The sequence below is a fragment of the Herpailurus yagouaroundi genome, unplaced genomic scaffold (assembly GCF_014898765.1).
Source record: "Herpailurus yagouaroundi ecotype Mexico unplaced genomic scaffold, PumYag 77, whole genome shotgun sequence".
Lineage (NCBI taxonomy): Eukaryota > Metazoa > Chordata > Mammalia > Carnivora > Felidae > Herpailurus > Herpailurus yagouaroundi.
The window spans coordinates 92232714-92256780 of NW_024412388.1; the positions used below are offsets into that span (position 1 = coordinate 92232714).

Sequence of the window (24067 nt, forward strand, 5' to 3'; positions counted from 1 at the left end):
TCCTCATTGGGATCCAACATGCCAATTAACAGGGCAGGTTATAAGTGAGAGTGCACTGTCATTTGTAGGGGTTGCTGCCCTTTATGTACAGAGGGATAATGGAAACATGCTGCCTTGTGGACCTACCTGAGGACATGAAGAGTTTATCCCCTTAGCTGTGGTCAGCAAGGCCTATCAGTACTGATGATGCTGACACTTACCTTTCAGATTTCTGGAGAAGGTATCCACCATCTTGAATTATACACACCTCTGGTTCTGATTTCTTCCTGTTCTTTCTATCACGAGTAACAAAGCTATAAGACCTGGAGGGGGCACCTCAGCCTGAACAATGATCAGCTCTTAGACTCAGAGTAGTCATAAAAGTCAGAGAGGGGCTCCTCAGAAAAGGAGTCATAAAAGAGGGGCCTTTCTGTGTTATAGCCAACCGAGAATCGAGGACTCAGGGAAAGGAGTGACGGAGAAGTCCCAAGAAGGGACTGGGGAGTAGGGGCTCCTAACCACCACAAATTACACCAATGAAAGGGAAGAAAAGGAAGCCATCTCCTCAAGATGATAGCCCAGCCTAGCAGTTAAAACATGGTACTCATGGTTCATCTCTCTGAGAGACAAGCAGTAGACTATGCTACCTATTTCTTCACCCTTTTAAAGCCTTGCATTAGCAACGACATAGTGATATCTATTTCAAAATCACAATGGAAACAGGTTGGGAGTGCTATCCCAGAATACTGTGTCTGCTCCCTTACCTATGTGTCTTTTTTTTTTTTTTTTTTTTTTAATGGCACCTAGTCTTAAAACAAGCAAGGACGAGCCAGATGCAAATGGGTGTGAGGCAGCTCTGTCTCACTCGATTATGTTTTTCATAATCGGTATAAGTGTGAACCCAAATCCTTCTCACGACCACTTGTAAGTACATGCCTACTTGGCATGTAATGTACAGTTCAGTGGCAAACCTCTCATGAGAATTCCCTACCTTTCCAACTGTCTTTCCCAATGGGTAAAACTTGGAAGGAGAAGTTCAAACTGGTTGGAACCACAAGGATTACTGCTTATGCAGGTTTTCTTTTTTTAACTCGGAAGGGTCTAGCAGATCTGAGTTGAAAGGGCTATTCTTGTCAAAGTATCTCTTGACAGAGGAAGGTAATTCCATCAATAGAAACATGTCTCAAATTTTATTTATCCTTTTAAGTTCTGAAAGCGCATTAAGGAAGAATAACATTCCACTTTGGCTACAAAGTGCTAATTAATAACTAACTTCAATTCTCCCAGAGGTAACATATTAACATTTCTTAAATGAAATTAAGCATCACAATCTTCATCTTCTAATTGTTACAAAAACATTTAGCAGCAATATCTGTTTAATTATTTAGGCATCTCTTAATGGTGTAAATATTATCAGCACAGTCATAAATATTTTCTGCTTTGTCCATAGACAATCAGTTAAGGATCTGTTACTTGTAGGACTTAAATTAAGATCTATTTAAAGCTGCCTGCTGGCCACAAAATAATTACTTACACTTGCTAATGCCTGAATCTGTTAGATTTAGCAACAAGAAGTGTTCTTTGCTTTCACAAGTAGGGGAAAGTTATTTTTCTTATATAAATTTCATTGTTAATGGTATTAGGGAGGATTAGGGTGGGGTTGAAGTCGTTGAAAATTTAATTAATCTAATCCTTTTAACAGCAATTGTTTTCATATTGATAATTCTCTGTAACAACAGTATTACCAGTCACACCCTTGTGAAATATTTACACGAAATATTTTAGCATATAATCTCTCCTCTAGCTTTCTCTTTCTAGAATAGTAAGGTTTTCAGCTTCTTTGCCTCTCTCTCTCTCTCTCTCTCTCTTTTTTTTCTCTCTCACCACAAATGCAGGCTTTTTCTGAGGGGAGCAAAATGAAATCTTTGTTTTTCCCTAGTAATTTTCTTTCAGTATCATTGTCTCTCAGTAAGTTATGTTAATGGTCATCAAATCATGAATCTCCTAAAAGAGCATGAAGTCTATGAAATAAGAATGGTTCAATTAATTTTTTTTGGGGGGGGGGGGTGAGCCATTTGGTGTAGAATCTCCTTAGAAATGATTTGTTTACTCATCCATTTCAATAAACTGCTATGCTGCTGAAATTATCTCTAAGAGTAGAGTCAGATGAAGGACAAAACTGTCATTCTGGTCAAACTCTGATCATCTCCAGTGTAAATTGGGAATTGCTCTTAATCTGTTCAAATGTCACATTATCCAGGAGAGACTTTCTCTGACCTCCCAGTATAAAATTACAATCAGTATTCCTCCTCCAACACCATTTTCCCCTTTAACTGGTTTATTAGTAGTTATCACCATGTAACATTATAGAACATTATATATTTGTTTAGTACATCTCCCCCAACTAAAATGGAAGCCATGCTAAAAGCTGGGACTTGGATTTGTTTGCTACTGCCTCTTGAAAGCCAAGACAAGTGCCTTAAATATAGTAGTATAGTAGGCAATCAATAAATAATTATTGCATGCATGAAACTTTTTTCTCATTTTTCAGGTGCCTACAGCACCAGATCAGTGCAATGCAATAAAATTGTCTCCTTGTCCTGGCATGCATTTTGATGGCTGACAATTTGATGTAGATATAAGCATTTATCCTGAGCTGGCTGTGCTGCTGAGCCCCTGTGGAAGGGTATCCTTATGGAACAAAAGCAGAGACTAAGTGCTTTGTATGGCCATGTCTTCACTAAAGGACTAAAACTTTGAGTTTTGCAGTGCTCTCTGGCATCCACACATTTACAATTTTAAGAGTAATACAAAGCAGGGAATCTCAAAGGATGTTCTCCAGAACACTACTTCTGTGGCATATAAATAGAGGTTACTAAAGCAAAAAGGGGCTCCATGGTCAAATTAAGTTTCTGAAACTAGGTCTTACATGAAGCTGAGGAAGATTCTTAACATCTGAGATGTATGATAATGCTCATTAGGGCTTTCTAAGGCAGGAAGATCTTAAGCTGTTTTCCAAACCTATTTTGATTTTAGGCCCTTGCTTTCTAACCAGCCAACTGTGTTTCTAAGACTGTATCATAGGTAACTCCATTGACTTGGGAATTAAGCAGGTCAGGGCAGGGGCAGAAGGAACTCGTCTTGGCTCTGTCCCTTACTCACTTTGATATGTGACATTGGGCAAGTTGCATAACACTTCTCTATGCCTCGGTTTTCTCTTCCATATAGCAGGGGTGGAAAGGACTAGCCAGGATAATGGATGTAAAGTGACCCATAAGTGCTAAATAAATGGTGGTTATTGTCAACGCCTTTTATTGAATGTAGGAATGAATGCTTTTTAGATAGATACCTTCAAGTATATTTCCTAAGATGAGTTTGCTAGTATCGACCCATACCCAGAATCAGTCTACTGTACCTCCTTCTTTGTCTTGGCACCCTATGCCCTTCTGAGAAGATCTGCACATCAATGCTGAAGTCGAAGAAATGCTATCTTTCAACATGACTTAATACAAATGCCTGATAACTCACTTTGGTGTATCCTGCAGAGTTGATTTCCTGTGTTTTGATACCCTTGACCTCAGATGAAGATGCTTTTGTCAGGAGGAAGGTGGTAGCATCCAAGTTAATGATTGTGCAGATGGCTACATGCTGGTAGATTTTGAAGTGACCATATTTTTTTAGTAAATTTCAAATGAAGGTGTGATTTGTGTAAACCTGACCCCTTCCAGTAAAATGTGCATTTACATATATTTAGAACTTATAAATCTTGACAGATTCCACAATATTTATAGCCCTCCATAAAAAGCCTTTGCCAGTTTGCAGAGCTTTGCATTTGGCTCTCTGGTATGCTTAAGAGAGTTTAAATAATAATAAATTTGGTGATTTATTCCACCTGGAACAGAAACGTATTTTCCCCCCTTGGCTCCTCTTGAAGGGGTTACTATAAATAGTGCCACAGACGCTGGGATCAGGAATAGGGAATTGAAATTCGAGAGAGAAGTACAGAAACATTTCCATTATCACTGATGCCTCGGATGTATTTTTAAAACAGTTCTGTTCCTCAGATAATGTACCTTCTCTCCTTTCTCTTGCCCATCTCAATTATACTTGAGTCCCCCAAACCTGTTGCCAGCTTTAGGATTCAGTTGCACTAATGGGAAAGAGAGAGTGAGAGTATTAGTTGACTGGGTAGGAGAAATCGCCTCTGGGGAGGCCAAAGCAATTCTCCAGTGTCCATCTCACATTTCATGGGAGTCAGCTGGTAACTGAGCACCAAAGTCCATCATGTAAATTCATTATTTGAGACCTGGCTCATGCATCCTGCAGATATGATGAAAAGTTCTCAGTTCATGAAAAAGAAAAAAAAATCTAATTGTAATTACAAGAGAAAGCCTGAGGACAATGTCAAAGGGTCGATTCTTTCACCCATCCATGCTTATAATTACCCAATAGAGGATTAGAGAGAAATGCCTGGATAGTTGGCTCCAAATGATACCATTTATTTTCTTAAATGCAAAATAAACAAAAATCGGGGAGCCAGCTGTTTGCCAAAGAATCATCTGATGAAAGCTTGAAAGCAGCTATTAAGTGTAGCATAAGTGGTGTTGTAACTTGTTGTGATACAAGATTTATTTCCAGCTTCTTGTCTGAGTGGACTGTGAAGGAACTAGCTTCTGTGAGAGGGAAATTATAGTAATGGCCAACATCCATGGACAGACAGCTGACTATGGGCCGGCACAGAGTAACACGTCAAGTAGCCATGGCTTATACTTCTAATTAAGTACTGGGGTGTCCTGTCCTGATAACTTGGAGCACACCCTTGCCCCAAGTCTTTTCTGTGCAATCCCCTTGCCTCTAGCTAATAGGATGGCAGATGTTTGGACCAAGCCCCAGAGCCTGTAGTATACCACATTTTAATGATTTGTGGTGAACAAAGTAAATGCTTTAAGAGAAGACTTTATGAAGCAGAGACCTAGTTAAGTATGATGGATTTGAGGCGAAGCAAAAAGAAACTGGATGTTGTAGGGGGGGTATTGTTTCCCAAACAGGACACGGGTATCTACGGTTCGTTGCTAATTCTGAAGGTTTGCTTGAAAAATGACTTTTTAAAGAACTATGCTCTTGAGGAACGTCCTTGAGGCATGGAAGAATTTCCTTGCTTTTCTATAGCATCTTTCTAAGAGGACACAGAGGTATTGAGCTGTTAGACAGTTGCTCAGTGTCTTTGTGCTTCTGGGACTGCATTATGGGTCTAACACATATGGGATAAATAAACTGTTTTCATTTCTTAAAGCCCATGGAAGGAAACAAGACAAGAAAATTACCATATTGCCTCATTTTTTTTTTAAAAGCTATTAAAAAGGAGAATCCAGTTAGGGCAAATAAAAATGATTACTGTAGACAGGGTTCCCCCGCCCCTTTCTTTCTTTCCTAGCTTTTTACTCAGCAACAGCAATATGGCAAGACTTGTGTCAAACCAGTGTTTTGATGCACCCTCTTTTGTTCTTCTTCCATAGGGCAACCCCTACATGTGCAATAATGAGTGTGATGCAAGTACCCCCGAGTTGGCGCATCCCCCTGAGCTGATGTTTGATTTTGAAGGAAGACATCCATCCACATTTTGGCAGTCTGCTACTTGGAAGGAATATCCCAAGCCTCTCCAGGTTAACATCACTCTGTCTTGGAGCAAAACCATTGAGCTCACAGACAACATAGTTATTACCTTCGAATCGGGGCGTCCAGACCAAATGATCCTGGAGAAATCTCTCGATTATGGACGAACATGGCAGCCCTATCAGTATTATGCCACAGACTGCTTAGACGCTTTTCACATGGACCCTAAATCCGTGAAGGATTTATCACAGCATACGGTCTTAGAAATCATTTGCACTGAAGAGTACTCTACGGGGTATATGACAAATAGCAAAATAATCCACTTTGAAATCAAAGACAGGTTTGCGTTTTTTGCTGGACCATGGCTACGCAATATGGCTTCTCTCTACGGACAGCTGGATACAACCAAGAAACTCAGAGATTTCTTTACAGTCACAGACCTGAGGATACGGCTTTTGCGACCAGCGGTTGGGGAAATATTTGTAGATGAGCTACACTTGGCACGCTACTTTTATGCGATCTCAGACATAAAGGTTCACGGAAGGTAAGAAAACATCTGTGTGACTTGAGTGAGAACGGTTGTTCAAAGAAAATGCCAGTGTGTTGGCCCCACAGCTGGAGAGTGACATTTGTCACTTTCTACTACACCATTTTCTCAGGAACGCCAGTCTGGAGGTAGGTTTGGGGAAATTTGAGACCCTTCTTACTCAGCAGTCATTTGCAATCCCAGACTCCCTGTCACTGAGCCTGAACCTGGCAGGATTTCTTAGAATTTAAACAAAAGAAAAAAGAATAGCATCTTATTTGAGACCAAGGAATTCCCTAGACCAGGGGGTGGTTTAAGTCTTTAAGACAATGAAACCAGGGGAAACAAAGCCAGCTGCTCTATAAAAGATACTGAAAGATAAGAAATTTGTCTTTCCATTGTTTTCAAGTGCAAGAGAGGGTTTCAGCATGGTACAACTCTGCTTTTGTTTTCTTATATGGCCCCCCAAAAAGTTTCAGAAATGTGAGTTATATTCCTTTAATGTATTAAATCAGAGCCAAATGCAAACAGGAATGTCACACATTTATTAAAAAGGAGTAGCTCTACTTTTCAGGCTTTTGGTCGTTACTGTCTTAAAAAGATAGGCTGCCATTTAAATATGGACCTGAGGCAGGCTTGCTTCATTTTATGGGTCAATTACAGATGGACCAGAGTTTAAACACCTGAATGGTCATAGTTGAGCATATAGTTGGTTCTGAGAATACATCAGAGACACACATGAGCAAGTTTCTGAGAATTTTGAGGATGTGTTAATGAAAACCTCAAGTAATAAGAACCAGGGCTACTAATGTAGAGCTGTTCAACCAGATTTCTAAGTGTGGTGTGTTATCCAAATAACCAACTGATGGGAGCTGAAGCATGAGGTAATTAGCTGGGAAAACTAAAGATGAGTGAAATACACAGCAAAATGGAAAAAACAGCAAAGCAAAGCAATAATCATTCTAACAATGCCAAGATAGCTTTAAGTCAGAATATATGAACTTAAGAATATAAATGGTACATAAATCATGTAGATTTAATTAACAATTATAAAATTCAAACAAATAAGGCAGGCTCCATTAGGTTTACTGGCTTTCAGCATCCCTTAAGGCAACCCTGCCCTCACAAACTGGAGAAGAATTGAGACTCCATGGTCTTTCCAAGAGTTGACTCGACCTATCTTTTGATAGTGTTGTTGTACTTGTGCACAAGAATAAAGAAGAGGTCACTGATGTTAAGGTAAAGACCATAGCAGGCACACAGAATGGAGTGGTGGACATGACCTCGGTATAGTAGTAGAGGTTTCACAATCTTAACTGTGGGAAGTAGCAGGAACTGGTGGCCACCTACTCTCAATTTTATTCCAGCTTCATGTTCCTCCTGGAAGAGTCTAGAATCTTTAGCAATGACGCCTCTTTAAAAACTTTAAGAGGCTCTTAAATATGGAGAACAAACAGAGGGTTACTAGAGGGGTTGTGGGAGGGGGGATGGGCTAAATGGATAAGGGGCATTAAGGAATCTGCTCCTGAAATCATTGTTGCACTATATGCTAACTAACTTGGATGTAAGTTAAAAAATAATAATAAATAAATAAATAAATAAATAAATAAATAAATAAATAAATAGAAAATAAAAACTTTTAACTAAGGCCGGGGGCACCTGGGTGGCTCGTCGGTTGAGCATCCGACTTCAGCTCAGGTCATGATCTCAAAGTTGTGGGTTTGAGCCCCACATTGGGCTCACTGCTGTCAGCCTGTCAGCACGGAGCCCACTTCAGATCCTCTGTCTCGCTCTCTCTGTCCCTCTCCCCCTTTACACTCTCCCACCTCCCCCCAAATAAATATTTAAAAATTAATTAATTAATTAATTAATTAATACAAATAAAAACTTTTAAGTAGGGTCTTGGTGACATATGATGGAGATATCTTTAGAACAAAGTAGTATTTCTGAGAGAAATATGTATCGGTACATTATTGAGCTTATGGGTACTAGGGTGTAGAGGAATGTTTATGTATTAGCAGGGCACCACGAGTGGGCAATCTGGAACTGTTGCCTTAAATATGAATTTGCTATTTATAATAAAAGGTAGCTATCATACTCATAAATATCTTAGCAAAAGATAATCAGTTTCCAGTTCTTATTTTGGGGGACTATAATATATAAAAATAATTGATGTTGGTATTATTAACAATAGCATTCCACAACAAAGTAACAAGTATTCTGTTCATCTACAAGAATGAGTGCTACAGAATTAATAAACTGAGATTTGAATTTGAATCCTAGTGTGATCGGCACTGTTAGATAGTATCATCTAATTCAGTTTTCTTGCAGTTTGAGAAATTTTAATCCATGCCAAAATCCTTAGAGTCCAAGTTCTGCAAACACTGTCATCTTCCACTTGTAAAGAAGGCAATCTTGTACAGCTTTTGGTTGAGCTATAACCATTGTTGGGACTTACTTCTGTTACTGTACATTCATTCTTGTTTCCTCTGATTTAAAAAGAGAGTATAAATACACTTTAAAGTGACAGGCATTTTTTTTTTTACATTTATTTATTTATTTTTGAGATACAGAGAGAGACAGAGCACAAGAGGGGGATGGGCAGAGAGAGAAGGAAACACAGAATCCGAAGCAGGTTCCAGGCTCCGAGCTGTCAGCACAGAGCCCGATGCAGGGCTTGAACTCACAAACTGTGAGATCATGACCTGAGCCGAAGTCAGATGCTCGACTGACTGAGCCACCCAGGCGCCCCATAAAGTGACAGGCATTTTTTATGCATTCTCTGAGGTCAGACATACTATCTCTTAAAAGTGGCATGTTTGAAATATAGACTCCCACCAGATTTACCACTTTTCTTTTATCCCTGGTCCTACTAGAATTCTCCAACTGCATTTTGGTGACTGGGAAATTGGCAGGAACCATGCTCCCTTCTCTGGGACTCCCCTCTTCTGCCTTTTCCTGTTCACCAGTCAAGTGTAAGCTAGTGAGGAAGCAGCTGGGCAAGAGAGAAAGGTCCAATAGAGGTGAGCTCCTTCCATCAGGTCCTTCTCTGTCACCTCTAAACTCTGTCCAAATTCCTCAGGGCAAAACTGATGCTGGCGTGTACTGTGCTAGGCACCAGATGGCTGGGGTATTTTTAGTCTTAGGGGAGGGACTAAGGAAGCAAGGCCTGATGGCTCAGGCGTGTCTCCAGCTTTTAAGTTATATAAGGGAAATGGAGGCACTAAAGAGAGCTGTTGAGCTGCCTCTGGTACACAGGCCTTTCAGCACAGAAGCTGATACATACATTTTACACTTGAAAACTTCGGTAGGGTTAACTTTTTCTTATAGAGCAAATCATCTACAAAACGATTAATTGATGATGTCCAAAAGAAAGTTCTAAGGGTTCCTTTTCCAAGACCTCATCATTATAAACTTTCCAAAATATAAGAAGCCCTTTGTTGCCGTGAACCTGCTCTTGGCCATCCATGAAATGGCTGCAATATTTAATGTGTCATTTCATGTCCATATCTTATCATTATAATGATGTTTATTGACTTATCACTCTACTACCACCCATGTCATAGTGTGGGAATTGACATTATTATTTGGGGAAAGTGGGCAAATATCCATAGAAGAGTGGACAGACAATACAAGATTTTTCACCTGGAGGTATATGAAGCTATGAAACAAAAACAGGAGAGTCTTTGTTTGACTTGACTGTGAATTCCAATTCTCAATTCTTGTGCAACATGTGCACATGGCCTTGATGGATTTTTTTAATGTTTATTTATTTCTGAGACAGAGAGAGAGCACACAAGTGGGGGAAGAGCAGAAAGAGAGGGGGACAGAGGATCCTAAGTGGGCTCCGCATTGGCAGCCAAGAGCCCAGTATGGGGCTTGAACCCATGAACCATGGGATCATGACCTGAGCCAGAGTGAGATGCTTAACAAACTGAACCAGGCTCTCTGGCCTTTATGTTTTACACTAGTATTGTTTGCTGTAAAGGTGATGTTTTGATTGTTATTAGACTAATGTAGCATTTATGTTCCTTTTAGCATGTGATACATCTCATACCTGTTTTACTGGTGACAAAAACTATAATCCCATCATAAAAATTTTATTCTTCTTTGGCCACATACTTATTTTGCTTCCATTTACTCCCTCTCATTGTGTATTTATTAAGATAATGGAAGGAAAAGAGGAAACATGGCTGTTGGCAATCTCAGCGACTCTGTAGTACTTACATTGTTCAATAAACCTCATAATCTTCATGGACTAATTCTGACTTATGGATGTCCTACTTCAGTAAATCAGGGTGATTTTCTCTAGTGAATAATAGACGAGTACAGTGTGCCAGTACCTTAATTAAAGAGTGGCTCTCTTCGTCTTGATCTCATTTTAATTTACAGGGTAATACTACAATAATATCACTAATGGAAGGTACATTAAAGGGCATCAAGTAGCATTAACTGTATTAAATTATGGTACTTGTGTTAATTAACTGCTGAAGCAAGATGGTTCTAATGGCCAAAAAGGTCATCTAATGCATAAATAAAATCTACCCAGATGAGGGGTGAGAGGAGAAATGAAGAGTAGATATTTGTTCTGAACATCTTTTTACACAGACAGGGAGTTCAAGTCACAGGCTGTTAAATAGAGATAATGTCCAAAATGTTTTCTTAGTTGCACAATTGGAAGTTTTGAATTTTAAATGTTTCGTTTTCTTCCAAGCTTTTGTAACAATTAATTGAAAAGTTGAACATCACATTTGTCAGATGTGTAGATTTTATAGAATATAAACTCAGCATAATTTATTGTTTCTTTGAGATGAACAGTTTCAAGGAAGTAATGTGATTCATTGTAATAATTGTTAAATCTGAAAGACAAATGAACATTTGATAATGTGCTCATTTATCTGTAAGATTTGCTACCAGCAATGTATCAGGGTACTGGTTTCAGACTTAAGATAATAGAAAATCATATTCTTTTTTTTAATTTTTGTAATGTTTTTATTCATTTTTGAGAGACAAAGAAAGAGTGTGAGTGGGGGAGGGGCAAAAGAGAGGGAGATAGAATCTGAAGCAGGCTCCAGACTAAGCTGTCAGCACAGAGCCTGACATGGGGCTCAAACCCACAAACTGTGAGATCATGACCTGAGCCAAAGTTGGACACTTAAGTGACTGAGCCACTAGGTGCCCCTAGAAAATCATTTTTGACCTCAAAAACTTTAGGACAGAATTGTCAGAACTTTTCTCAGTGGCCTAGAAAACTCTAACCCACATCTCCATTACTCACCTTGTTACACAATATTTCTAAAAATAATTATCAATGTATTTTTTCTCCCTGGTGCTTATTCATTCCTTACCCGTTGCAGCACCTACCCAAACACCTCACAAGTAGTTGGTTGTCTGTTACTATTATAGAATTGATTTTGCCTTCTGTCCCCTTATTTTTTATTTCCAAGGAAGGAGCCAGGGGGTGCTAGCTCAGAAGTTCCATGTGCTACCTTTTTGGGTGTTTCCTTCACTTCATTATTGTTCCAGCTCGTAACCACACCCTCCCTCCCTACACCCTCCCTACCTAATCCCAAGATCTGCAAAGGTAGAGGAACAGAACCACTCTAACTAGGTGTCTGGAGTGAGAAAGACACCCCCCTACCCCCACTACACTCTCACCCTCAGGAGGAATCAGATCTATTTGCAAATGCTTACTCTTTGAATGTCACTGCCTTGGTATTTGCTGTACTTAGTATGAAGTGAGGTTGGAATTCACTTTCTAAAAGCTAGGCATTCAAATCTTTAGTGCAGAAACATGTGATATTAGGTAAGCAAGAACACTAGGGAAGTTTAAAAGTATCAAAGCAGAAGGGCATCCCTTCAAATTTTTCTCAAATAATTTGGAAAAATCATGTAATATGAAAGTGGTCTGCCAATCACCAAAGGTTTACCAGTTACCCTGCAAGTTCTCTGTCTTTTTCCTAGCCACAATTTGAATAAATGTACCACAATATTTACTTTTCACTTCTCCTGTGAGAGGCGTCCTGCAAGGCTTTCTTGAAGCATTGGACCTGGCATTCGTTCATTCTTCTCAATTAGTCCTAATTATTGAGGTTGGGCTGTACTACTACTTAACAGATTCTGCTTTTATAACACCCTCCTTCTTTCTGTCACCAAAAAATACTCCTTCTCCACCCTGGGACAGACGCTGGGCTAGACAGTGAGTATAACAGAGATGTACTAGGCATAGTCAATGTTCTCAAGGAGCTGAAACCAGAGTGGGCACAGAGGTGTAAACAAAAAATGATGATGGCTTGGGTTAAGTGCTTTTACCATGTGAATGTGTAAAGTGCCCTGATGACAGGGAAGGGGATACTAATTTAATCTGGGAAGCCTAAGAAAAGTTTTGATGAGGGTATGACATTTGCATGATATCTTGAAATATGTGCTTCGGAATTTTAAGTAGCCAGGGCAGAATGTATATTCTAGGTCAAAAATTATGTTTAAGAACAATACAGCATGTTAAGAACCTCTGAATAGTTGGGAATTGGCGGGATGGACAAATCCTGGGATATGCCCTTCCATCTTCTCTCTGTGGATATTCTTTCTTTGGATCTCCAAGAACATTCAAGGAATCCTGTATCTTGGCCTCTGAGCCCTCCATGTCATAGGAAATCTAAAATTATATGGATTCTCTTTATTTTGTTTGCTTGTTGTTTTTTGTTTTTTAATATGAAATTTATTGTCAAATTGGTTTCCATACAACACCCAGTGCTCATCCCAACAGGTGCCCTCCTCAATGCCCATCACCCACTTTCCCTTCCCTCCCAACCCCCATCAACCCTCAGTTTGTTCTCAGTTTTTAAGAGTCTCTTATGTTTTGGCTCCCTCCTTCCCTCTCTAACCTTTTTTTCTTTTTTTTTTTTCTTCCCCTCCCCCATGGTCTTCTGTTAAGTTTCTCAGGATCCACATAAGAGTGAAACCACATGGTATCTGTCTTTTTCTGTATGGCTTATTTCACTTAGCATCACACTCTCCAGTTCCATCCACGTTGCTACAAAGGGCCATATTTCATTCTTTCTCATTGCCACGTAGTACTCCATTGTGTATATAAACCACAATTTCTTTATCCATTCATCAGTTGATGGACATTTAGGCTCTTTCCATAATTTGGCTATTGTTGAGAGTGCTGCTATAAACATTGGGGTACAAGTGCCCCTATGCATCAGTACTCCTGTATCCCTTGGGTAAATTCCTAGCAGTGCTATTGCTGGGTCATAGGGTAGATCTATTTTTAATTTTTTGAGGCACCTCCACACTGTTTTCCAGAATGGCTGCACCACTTTTCATTCCCACCAACAGTGCAAGAGGGTTCCCATTTCTCCACATCTTTGTTCATTTTAGCCACTCTGACTGGCGTGAGATGGTATCTGAGTGTGGTTTTGATCTGTATTTCCCTGAGGAGGAGCAACATTGAGCATCTTTTCATGTGCCTGTTAGCCATCTGGATGTCTTCTTTAGAGAAGTGTCTGTTCATGTTTTCTGCCATTTCTTCACTGGATTATTTGGATTCTCACATATCAACTAAGCGCAGGTGAGGAACATTCTTTTTTTTTTTTTATTTTTTTAAATGTTTATTTTTGAGAGAGAGAGAGAGTACGAGTGGGGGAGGTGCAGAGAGAGAGGGAGACACAGAACCCAAAGCAGGCTCCAGGCTCTGAGCTGCAGCACAGAGCCCGATGCAGGCTCAAACTCACAGACTGCGAGATCATGACCTGAGCCGAAGTCAGACGCCCAACTGACTAAGCCACCCAGGCACCCCTGCAGGTGAGAAACATTCTAAGGCAATGGTTTTAGAGGATATTTCAGTGCAGCTGTGGTTAGCAGGGAACTGTGGGAGAGACAAGAAGAGCTGTTACGTTGCTCAGTGGTGGAGAAGCTGTAACTCCAAGTCCTGATGCCCAAATGAGGAGTCCAGAAAAGCTCTCTAATTTCCACAAAAGCCATCATCACATGAGGGTTTGAGAGTTGCTTGCAAAGTCAATAGGACTTGATGGCCTCAATCAGATTTTGAGGAAGGAAGGGCTGAAGGAAAGACTTCAGTAGGAATCCAAGTAGAGAGTTTAGTCAAGGATTTAACAGTACTGCTCTGGTGTTGCAGAAAGAGGTTTGAGTTAGAAATATAGGTTTGAAAATTATGCCTTACATGTGATGGTTGAAGTTTAAGGAATGGATGACAAGGATATGATATGATATGATATGATATGATATGATATGGTGTTTTCCCTTGCAGTTATAAATGACTGTGGTCATTTACAGAACTCTGTGGAATACTGTCATTTAAGAGGTAATTTCTGAAGGAAATTTTGAAATAATCTGAGAACTAGGAGGAAATCAGAAAAGGGGGGAATGAATTAAGTAATTCTAATAGCCCCCATGAATATTTTAAGTAACAAATCTTTACGTTTGTGTGGCACTCAGTTACAAGGTTCTTGGCAGGTTCTTTCTTTCTTTTAATCCTCATAAGGAATTTGTGAGGCAGGGTACCTGGGCAGATCAGTTGGTTAAGCACGTCTGACTTTGGCTCAGGTCATGATCTCTCAGCTCAGATCGTGACTTCATGTCTTAGGTCGTGATCTCACAGCTCATAAGTTCAAGCCTTGCATCAGGCTCTCTGCTGTCAGCACAGAATATGCTTTGGATCCTCTGTTCCCTTCTCTGTCTTCCCCTCACCAGCTCATTCTCTCTCACTCTCTCTCTCTCTCTGTCTCTCAAAATAAATAAATAAACTTTAAAAAAAAGAAACTTAAGGCAGGTATTATTTAACCCAATTATACAGATGAGAAAACTGAGGATCAGAGAAGTTCCATGACTTTGTTTTTTTAAACATCCCATACATAATAATAAAGTGACAGAGTCATGTTGCTAATTACAAACCTCATGCTCTCTGCATTGTGCTAATATAGTCACACTAGCCTGTAGTGAGCTCAATCCATACAGGAGACCCAGAATATTCCTAAAGGAGCCATCTTTAAATGGCAACAATTTAAATTATGGCTCTGCCCTTCTTGGAATGTTCTGGGAGTCACCCTCTCCATGACTCTCAGCTGAAATATGGTGTATTTCACTGTATCAGATCACTGTGTTTATCTGAATCCTAACTTCTTAACTCATTTTTATATGTTTGATTGGGCTTATTTGACATATTGTGTTAGCTCTAGGTGCTTCACTGCTAAAATAAAATTCTCATGGTACTGTCTCATTTTCTAAGGGGAGAAAAAAATAAAGAAATGCACTGAATTTTCTAAATGTTAATTTTTCCCCATGTTTTCCCATAAATTTTAATACCCACAACCACTTCTGCTTAAGGTGCATCCTCAAACATGAAAACAAACCACAAATATTAATGGATAAGCTTAGAAATTAGCAACTACACCAGCTTATTTTAAGAGTTTACCTTTCAATTGAGAATGATCTGCTTTTCCTTTTAACTTCCATGTATTAGACTACATTAGCTCTTCTGTAACTATAGTGAATAAGTGTACTACCTCTTTCATATGATAACATTTCATAAATTTGCAGTCAATGATCCTATCCTTAAGTCTTTTATTCAAGTTAAATACATAAATAACATTTTACCATCCAAATTTTTAAAATTTAATTTCCTCTTCTTTTAAAGGGAGAATGAAGTTCAGTAAATAAGAGCACTCAGATGAAAAGCTTAGTAACCATAATTGAAAATAAAAAACAACACAAAGCATTAACTCCAGTGGAAATGCTTAGAATCAAGATTTATGGTATGAACCCATTTTAAGTGGACAACTGAGTGCCATTCTGATTTGGAGCATATTTCTTAAATCCTTGAGGTTTTCTTGAATTACAAGGAGAATATATGCTTAAGCAGCTCATTTTCCTCTGAGGTTTGCACCATTATAAAGAGAGGATGTTTCTAATAATTCCTCCAATTAAATTATGAACTTCATTAGTGTGCAGAAAAACAACCCAGTTTAAGAGCTTGTCTCCTTATCCTTAATTCCCCAGTGCCGTAGATTTTTTTAAACTAGTGGGTCATTAAAGGAAAGTTGTCTCCTTTTTGAGAAACAAAAGGATAGTTAGGCAAAATACCACATAATTAAAAAGTAAAATAATTTCCTCCCTCGCTTAGTTTAGCATTTGTAGAAAAAGCTACATTCTGGCTGCATCTGCGTGCCCGAACAATGGAAGACAGGGATGCACTCGGCTCTTATGTCCAACTTCTGGGGCTATGCTTTTCATGTTAGTTCCAAGGTAGGCATCTTTGGAAGGTCTTGGACTTTTTGTCCCTAGGATCACAGGTATTTCCTGACAAATTAGGAGGTCATGGCCACTGGTTGATATTTAGTGCAAGAGTTTGTGTGGAGATATGTAATCAATGGTTCAGTAGAGACACTATTTCCATTCATTCTCCAGATACAAGAATAAATGTATTAATGTCATGGATTTTTTTCATAGTAATGGGTTTTATCATAGTGATTTGATTATGTAAAATATGTTGATTTCATTGCAATATAGGTCTATATTTCAATTAAGTGACTTTTAGAATTAAATATTTTAGTTTAACCAGAACTGACTACACCACATATAAATCATTGCTATTTCTGCCTCCTTTTTATAGGTAAGAAAACTATTTAAATAAGGTCACTGAATCAGTGGCAAGGGGAAAAGGAAGAAATTTAAATACTTATGTTTGGGGAAATGAATTTTCTCCTGAAATTCAACTTGAAAATCATTGAGTGAATGGATAGACTAGGTTTTAAGTCTGTGATATAGGAGCTTCACAAATCCCATTGGTTCACAGATCCCAATCCAGAAAATTGTTCAATTAGGATAGCTATTGTGTCAACTCTTGCTAACTTTGTGACTGGTACTAAGACAACTGATATTGTATTAGGAGTGTACTGAGATGACAGAGGACAAAACATTAGGATCTCAAATCATTTTTGTCTTTCTTTAGAAGGAAACATTCGCTAGGAGTCAAGAGAAATAGTTGTAGCTCTATTATGCTAATAACTGTGTGAGCTCAGGGCAAGCCCCAGCAACTGTGAGCAAAGTCTCCTCATCTACAAAGTAAGAATGTTACACTACATTCATTAGTTTCTGAGAATTACTCTTCAAATAAAGCCCATAATGGTCAAATATATTTTGGAAATGTTTGCAGTATTTCCTTCTAGGAGAATCACAATATGTATTAGCAGATTATCCTATAATAAGGAAAACATTTCCATTTTACTTACCCAGAGCCTCCCAAACTTAGCCAAAAAGCCTCTATTAATACCCCATATAACTATCATCAGTAGAAATCATGTGGGTAGCAAAATTTCTTCACTTAAGTCTCTAATATTATTGGACTTTTCCTATGATATAAGGAAAAAAATGAAAACATCATGTGTGTGTGTGTCTGTGTGTGTGTTTGAACTATTTGCAGTGCTGAGAACAGATTGATATTTCCCAGCAAAGTCTAATTTTAGCTCTCATCTTTCCTATATTGTTGCTACCTTGAGTGAAAAAATGAGACTATCTTAAGGAAAGTATGGCCTTGATAGGGAGTGCCTTTCTTTTTTTAACTGTTGCTCTTATTTTTTGAACCTAGGGGAGTACTGTGTATCGTTCTTTAAGATAGGAAATTAAGTACAGTATTGGAATAGATAGGGATATTTGTTTTGTTTTTAAGTTTGAGAAATTGTGATGGAAGAGTCAGCAAAGATGTAAAAAATGAAATGCCAAGTGGTACAATCTGGTATGTTTCAGAGATAAATAGAGATGTTGGAAGATTTCTATTTCTCTCAAATGTAAACTTCTCAAACTCTAATTACAGCAATAAACTAAAATCATGTATTTAAAGGAAAATAAGATTAACTCATATTTACTATATTCTTTTTTATTTTTTTCATTTGCTTTGGAAGATATTCTTGAAACCACGGGCTGATTTTAGTTAAATGCATATTGCCTTTATTTTGTCCCTTAGGAGTGCTAATGAATAACAAATGAGAGCCCAGTAAAAATAAAAATAGTGTACAGCTAAGGGATATCACCTTGTCTGGGAATTGTGTTGCTTCCCTGTCTGCTTTTACTCATTTGGTCTTAGCAGAATATCAGGGAAGTGAAAGTATTGTAACATACTGGTGATATCCATGTGTAATTATAGGTTTTCCAGTGCTGCTGGGAACAGAGAACAGATAGGCGGAGGGTGGGCCAAGGGATGATAGGAGGAGAAGTCAACAATTTGTCAAATTGGGAGTAGATAGCATTATGAACTCCTGAACTGGAATTATATAGGCAGTGTGTATGCCAAATAGTCAGAATCATAGCACTATGAAATAATTTCTTTTAGAACTGAAAGAAACCATGAGATAATTATAATCTAACTCCCTCATTTTCAAATGTGAAACAGAATGGTTAAGTCAATTAGCCAAGGATGATACTGTTGCATAACCAGGAATTAGAGCCAGATGGAACTTGTATTTTATCCACTGACCTGTTTCCAGTAACTAGAACTGGGCCTGGCACGTAGTAGGGATTCAATAAATACTTATTGACAGAGTGAATGAATGTCTGTGGAATACCCTTTTGAACATCATATAAAACAACAATTCTAAGCATCTATACCCTTTCACTTGACATCCTACACTTGATTTTAGCCAAAAGGCCAAGAAGCGATCGCTTGACATCCTTTGACCACATTTGTGTATTCCTTAATAAGACCATAAGGGAACTGGAGCCAAGCCCAAACTTTTGGTAATGCCACTTTTCTAAAACACCAAAATTGCAAAGCTTCAACCAATTGTCAAAAGATAGAGAATAAAATTTATCTATCTCAGATATCAGAGTCATATATCTATTCAGGATAAATGAGTATCACTCTACCCAGACACACACGTTTCTTTTATTATCGTCTGATTCGTGCTTTAAGACCAAAAATTCTGACTCATAATTTCCTCCCTGGGTGAGAACAAGTCCATGAAAAGAAGTGGACCCTTTTGTCCACCCTTAAGAAATATTTAGTAAAATTACAATATCACTATGTGTCCCAAAGCTGTCTTCAAATGAGGTTTGTCTCTTGGGTTCCGCAACTAAAGAGCTAAAAATTATATAAAAACCACCTTACAACTTGTAAATGAGGCCTTTAAATATTGATAGAGTCAGGGTTGGGTTTCAAGAAATTTGAGCTGAGGAGACATGGAGACAGGCAGTGACCTTTTATGAACATATGTCTTTACTAAAATAACTCAAGTTCATTATATGCTCTTAAGTAACAGAATGGGACTAAAACTATTAACAGTTATGATGGGGGGGGGAATGAAAGAACATAGTGCATGGCTAGCTCAGAATCACGGAATTGTGGGTAATATTTATTTGTGCTTTTCTGTAGTTTTCACATTTCATTCATAGGACATATCATTGAATAAAATTAGTTTTAAAAATAAAGTTAAAATTTAGCAAAGTTACAGGATACAAAATCAACACACAAAAATTTGTTGTGCTTGTATACACTGACAATGAACAATCCAAAGCATAAATTAAGAAAACAATTCCATTTACAGCAGCATCAAAAAGAATAAAATACTTAGGAATAAACTTAACCAAAAAGGCTAAAAACTAAAAAACTAAAAACTATAACACTAAAAGCTATAAAACATTGCTGAAAGAAATTGAAGGAGACAAAGAAATGATTAAGAAATCTCATGTTCATGAGTTGAAAGATGTTAAGATGTCAGTATTAGCCAAAGAGATCTATAGAATCAGTGCAATCTCTTATCAAAATCCTAATGACAGCTATTGCGAAAGTAGAAAAACTCATTATAAAATTCATAGGGAATCTCAAGTAACTCTGAATAGCCAGAACAATCTTGAAAAAGAAGCACAAAGTTGGAAGTTTTATCCTTTTTTATTTCAAAACTTACTACAAAGCTATAGTTATCAAAACAGTGCATATCAGCATACAGATAGACTTATAGAGCAATTGAATATAATAGAGTCCAGAAATAAACCCTTGCATATATAACTAAATGATTTGTGAGAAGGGTGCCAATCCCACTCAAAGGCCAAAGACAGCCTTTGGAACAAATGGTATTGGGAAAACTGGATATCCACATGCAAAAAAAAAGGAATTTAGATCCTTATCTTAAACCATATCAGAATGGATCAGAGACCTAAATATAAGAGCTATACCTATGAAACTTTTAGGAAAACACATAAGGGGACAACATCATTACATTGGATTTGGCAATGATTCCTGGAATGTGATACCAAAAACACAAGCAACAAAAGAAAAAATCAAATTTAAAACCTTTCACATATTGAAGGACACTATCAAAAGTGGAAGGCAACCCCCACAATGGGAGAAAATAGTTGCAAATCATGTATCTGGTAAGGAATTGTTATCCAGAAAATATAACAAACTTACAATCCAACAACAAATGTGAATGTCATACAACAATAAGAATATACTTAATGTCACAAAAGTGTACACTTAAAAATAGTTAAAATAGTAAATTCTATGTTATGTGTATTTTACCATGTAAAAAGTAAATAAAATTAAGTAACAGCAAAAACATAAAACCTATCGACTCAAGTAAAGCACAGAAACTCTAACATATTTCACATTCTTAGCCCTTTGCTATTTTTAATATTCTTCTTGGCTTTGAGATGAAGAAAGATTTTGAGCAGGGTTTTGAGTTTGTAAGGGGCTTCATGAGGAAGGGAATACATGCTAGTTGGAGGAAACCATATTTTGTCAAACAGATAGTTAATGGGCAGAGGGGATTCTCTGTGTACAGGAGAGATGGAGAGCAATTACAAAAGTGGGCTTAAAGGGCAGGCACAGTAATAGTAGTAGAGGATATTCAATATCAGACTGAGTTTTGATTTCATTGCTTGAGGTAAGCAATGAGGAAAAACTGTAGGTCTGTGTATAATGTATATTGGGGAAGATGAAAATATTTAAAAAAAAAAACACTAAAAAGATTATACTACTGTCTGTGTGTACAATGGCTTGAAAGAAGAACCTTATTGACTGTTGCAATAACCATCATGAAAGGTGATGACTAACAATAGAAAGGAAGCCTCAGCCGGCATGGTGGAGGCACAGGGAAATGGGCAGAGCCATTGAGTTGGGGCTGTGCACTCCTCTGGCCACCTACACAGCTCCCACAGGCAGCATCCAGGCCAGAGTACCCTGGGCTGCCTGCACCCTAAGTTATACCCCATTTGGGTCAAACCTTAGTCAGTCCCTTCCAGGAGGCTGAGAGGTGGAGACTCATGCTCATATACATGAAGTAGTCTTCTCAAGGTCATATAGCTGGGTTACTTCAAAAAACAAATCAAAGCACACTTGGTGGTAGGTCCAAACCACCACTATCAGTAGGGAGATAAAGCAACCAGAGTCACAACAACAGAGAACAAGCAACACATTCCAAAAACACCTCCTGAAGGGCCAGGCCCTGGACAGTGTATGACCCCATTTTAATATTATAGTGCTTGCAGGTGCAGGACACATAATGAGCTATTAAAACACGTAAGGGACAGAAAACTGGCCAAAATGATGAAACGAAAGAATTCTCCTCAGAAGAAATTCCAGGAAGAAATGACAGCTAAAGAATTGCTCAAAACAGATATAAACAACATATTTGAGCAAAAATTTAGAATAATAGTCATAAGATTAATAGCTGGGCTTCAAAAAAGCATAGAAGACAGCAGAGAATCTATTGCTGCTGAGATCAAGGAACTAAGAAATACTCATGATGAATTAAGAAATGCTATAAATGAGCTGCAGAATAAACTAGATGCATGACATCAAGGGTGGGGGGAGCAAAGGAGAGAATAAGTGAAATAGAAGATAAAATTATGGGGGCACCTGGATGGCTAAGTCAGTTAAGCTTCCAACTTCAGCTCAGGTCATGATATCATAGTTTGCGGGTTTGAGCCCCGCATCGGGCTCAGTGCTGAAGGCTTGGGGCCTGGAGCCTGCTTCTGATTCTGTGTTTCTGTCTCCCTCTGCCCCTCCCCCACTTGTGCCTTGTCTCTGTCTCTGCCTCTCTGTCTCTCAAAAATAAATAAACATTAAAAAAAATAGAAGATAAAATTATGGCAAACAATGAAACCAAGAAAAAGAGAGATAAGAAAATACTAGACCACAAGGGGAGAATTAGAGATGTAAGTGATTCAATGAAACATAATATCTGTATCATAGGAGTTCCAGAAGAAGAGAGCAAGAAAGGGACAGAAGGTTTACTTGAATAAATTATAGCTGAGAACTTCCCTAATTTAGGGAAGAAGGCAGACATCCAAATCCAGGAGGCCCTGAAAACTCCCTTCAAATTTAACAGAATAGGTCTTCTCCATGGCATATCATAGTGAAACTGGCAAAATACAAAGATAAAGAGAGATTTCTGAAAGCAGCTAGGGAGAAATGGGCCTTAACCTATAAGGGTAGACACATAATGGTAGTAGCAGACCTGTCCATTGAAACTTGGCAGGCCAGAAGGGAGTGGCAGGAAATACTCGATGTGCTGAATAGGAAACATATGTAGCCAAGAATCCTTTACCTAGCAAAGCTGTCATTCAGAATAGAAGGAGAGATGAAAAATAGGTTTTAATAATACCCAAGTCTGTCCCTAATATTTGCAAGGTGGGGAAAGAATACAAATGAAATACTATATGCCTAAATAGTAATGTTATACATTGAATTACACCTCTGACTGGCCCATTTTCCCACCGTGGACCCCATAGCCCACTCTCCAATGTGTAATTAAAGTAGCCACCATCTCAACCCAGACAGTTCTGCTGTGTGAAAGATTGATGGCAACATGGTACTGCTGGAGGAAAGTAGACACTGTATCTGGGTCCAAGACTCATAAGTGGTGACTGATCTGCCTGAACTTGGGATGGAAACCTACCCAGGCGAGCAAACCAATGCAAGAAGGTTCTTCTCTCCATTCTCACTTCTCCATTCCAAGATTTCCAGGTAGTTCTAAGAACCTCCCAAAATTACACCAAGTGCTCTCCTTCTGGTAATGGCATTTCCTATCATGCTAACTCTCCTGCCAATAATAACTACAAACTATGGACTAAAAATAAAAACAATTATTTGAAGACTTTAGAGAGAGGTAAGAAGCAGGCAGATACAGGAGGGGAGTCAAAGGCATTGAGGGACTTTCACCTCTTTTCAGTTTTTCCCCTAAGGGCAGGCCTGTCTGTGCCATGCATGATAGGGAACGGGGTGTAGTTAAAACCAGGATGGAAAATCCTCTTCTTTTATTGGCTTGAAATACCAGAGGACAGGTTGAGGCCACCACAACAACTAAAATGTCAAGACAGAAATATGAAAAGGAGAGAGACAGAGATGGAGAAACCTCAAATACTGTATATATAAACTCTGCCTAAATCTCTGGTGAACTCCTGAATCCCTAATGCGTGGGACAGCCTCCAAGCAGTGTGGCTAAAGCTAAAAGAACTGAACTGAGATTTTGACTCATATCACATAGGAGACAGTTTACAGTGTGCAGTTTGAATTTAGTCACAGTCCCTGCCCCCTAAAACAAATAAGTAAAATCAATACTCTTCAGAAGAACATAACAGAATCTAGAGTCTCTACAAAGTATCATTCATAATATCCAGATACAATTTAAAAATTATGCAATATATGAAGAAAGAAAAAGATATCCCACATTCTAAAGAATAGACAACTGAGACCAAACTCTACATGACAAAAGTATAAGAATTAGCACACAAGGATTTTAAAGCAGTTATTATAACAATACCAAAGGATGTAGGAGAATGTGATGTTAATAAATAATTATATGAAATACCTACAGGGAAACAGAGAATATAAAAAGTAACCAAACAGAAGTTCTAGTACTGAAAAAGCATATTTTTCTATAAAATTTTACCACATATACTTAATAGTAGATTGGAGCTGATAGAAGAAAGAAT

General features: G+C 38.3%; 1 protein-coding gene across 11 annotated transcripts in view; it reads left to right on the forward strand.

Moving 5' to 3' along the window:
• NTNG1 (netrin G1) overlaps window positions 1–24067 on the forward strand; it is a 336959-nt gene that overhangs the window by 180516 nt on the left and 132376 nt on the right. For all 11 annotated transcript variants that reach the window (XM_040471147.1, XM_040471146.1, XM_040471150.1 and 8 more), the window contains one exon: window positions 5496–6136. In XM_040471147.1, coding sequence (XP_040327081.1) covers window positions 5496–6136 — 641 coding nt within the window. The remainder of the gene's footprint in view (window positions 1–5495; window positions 6137–24067) is intronic.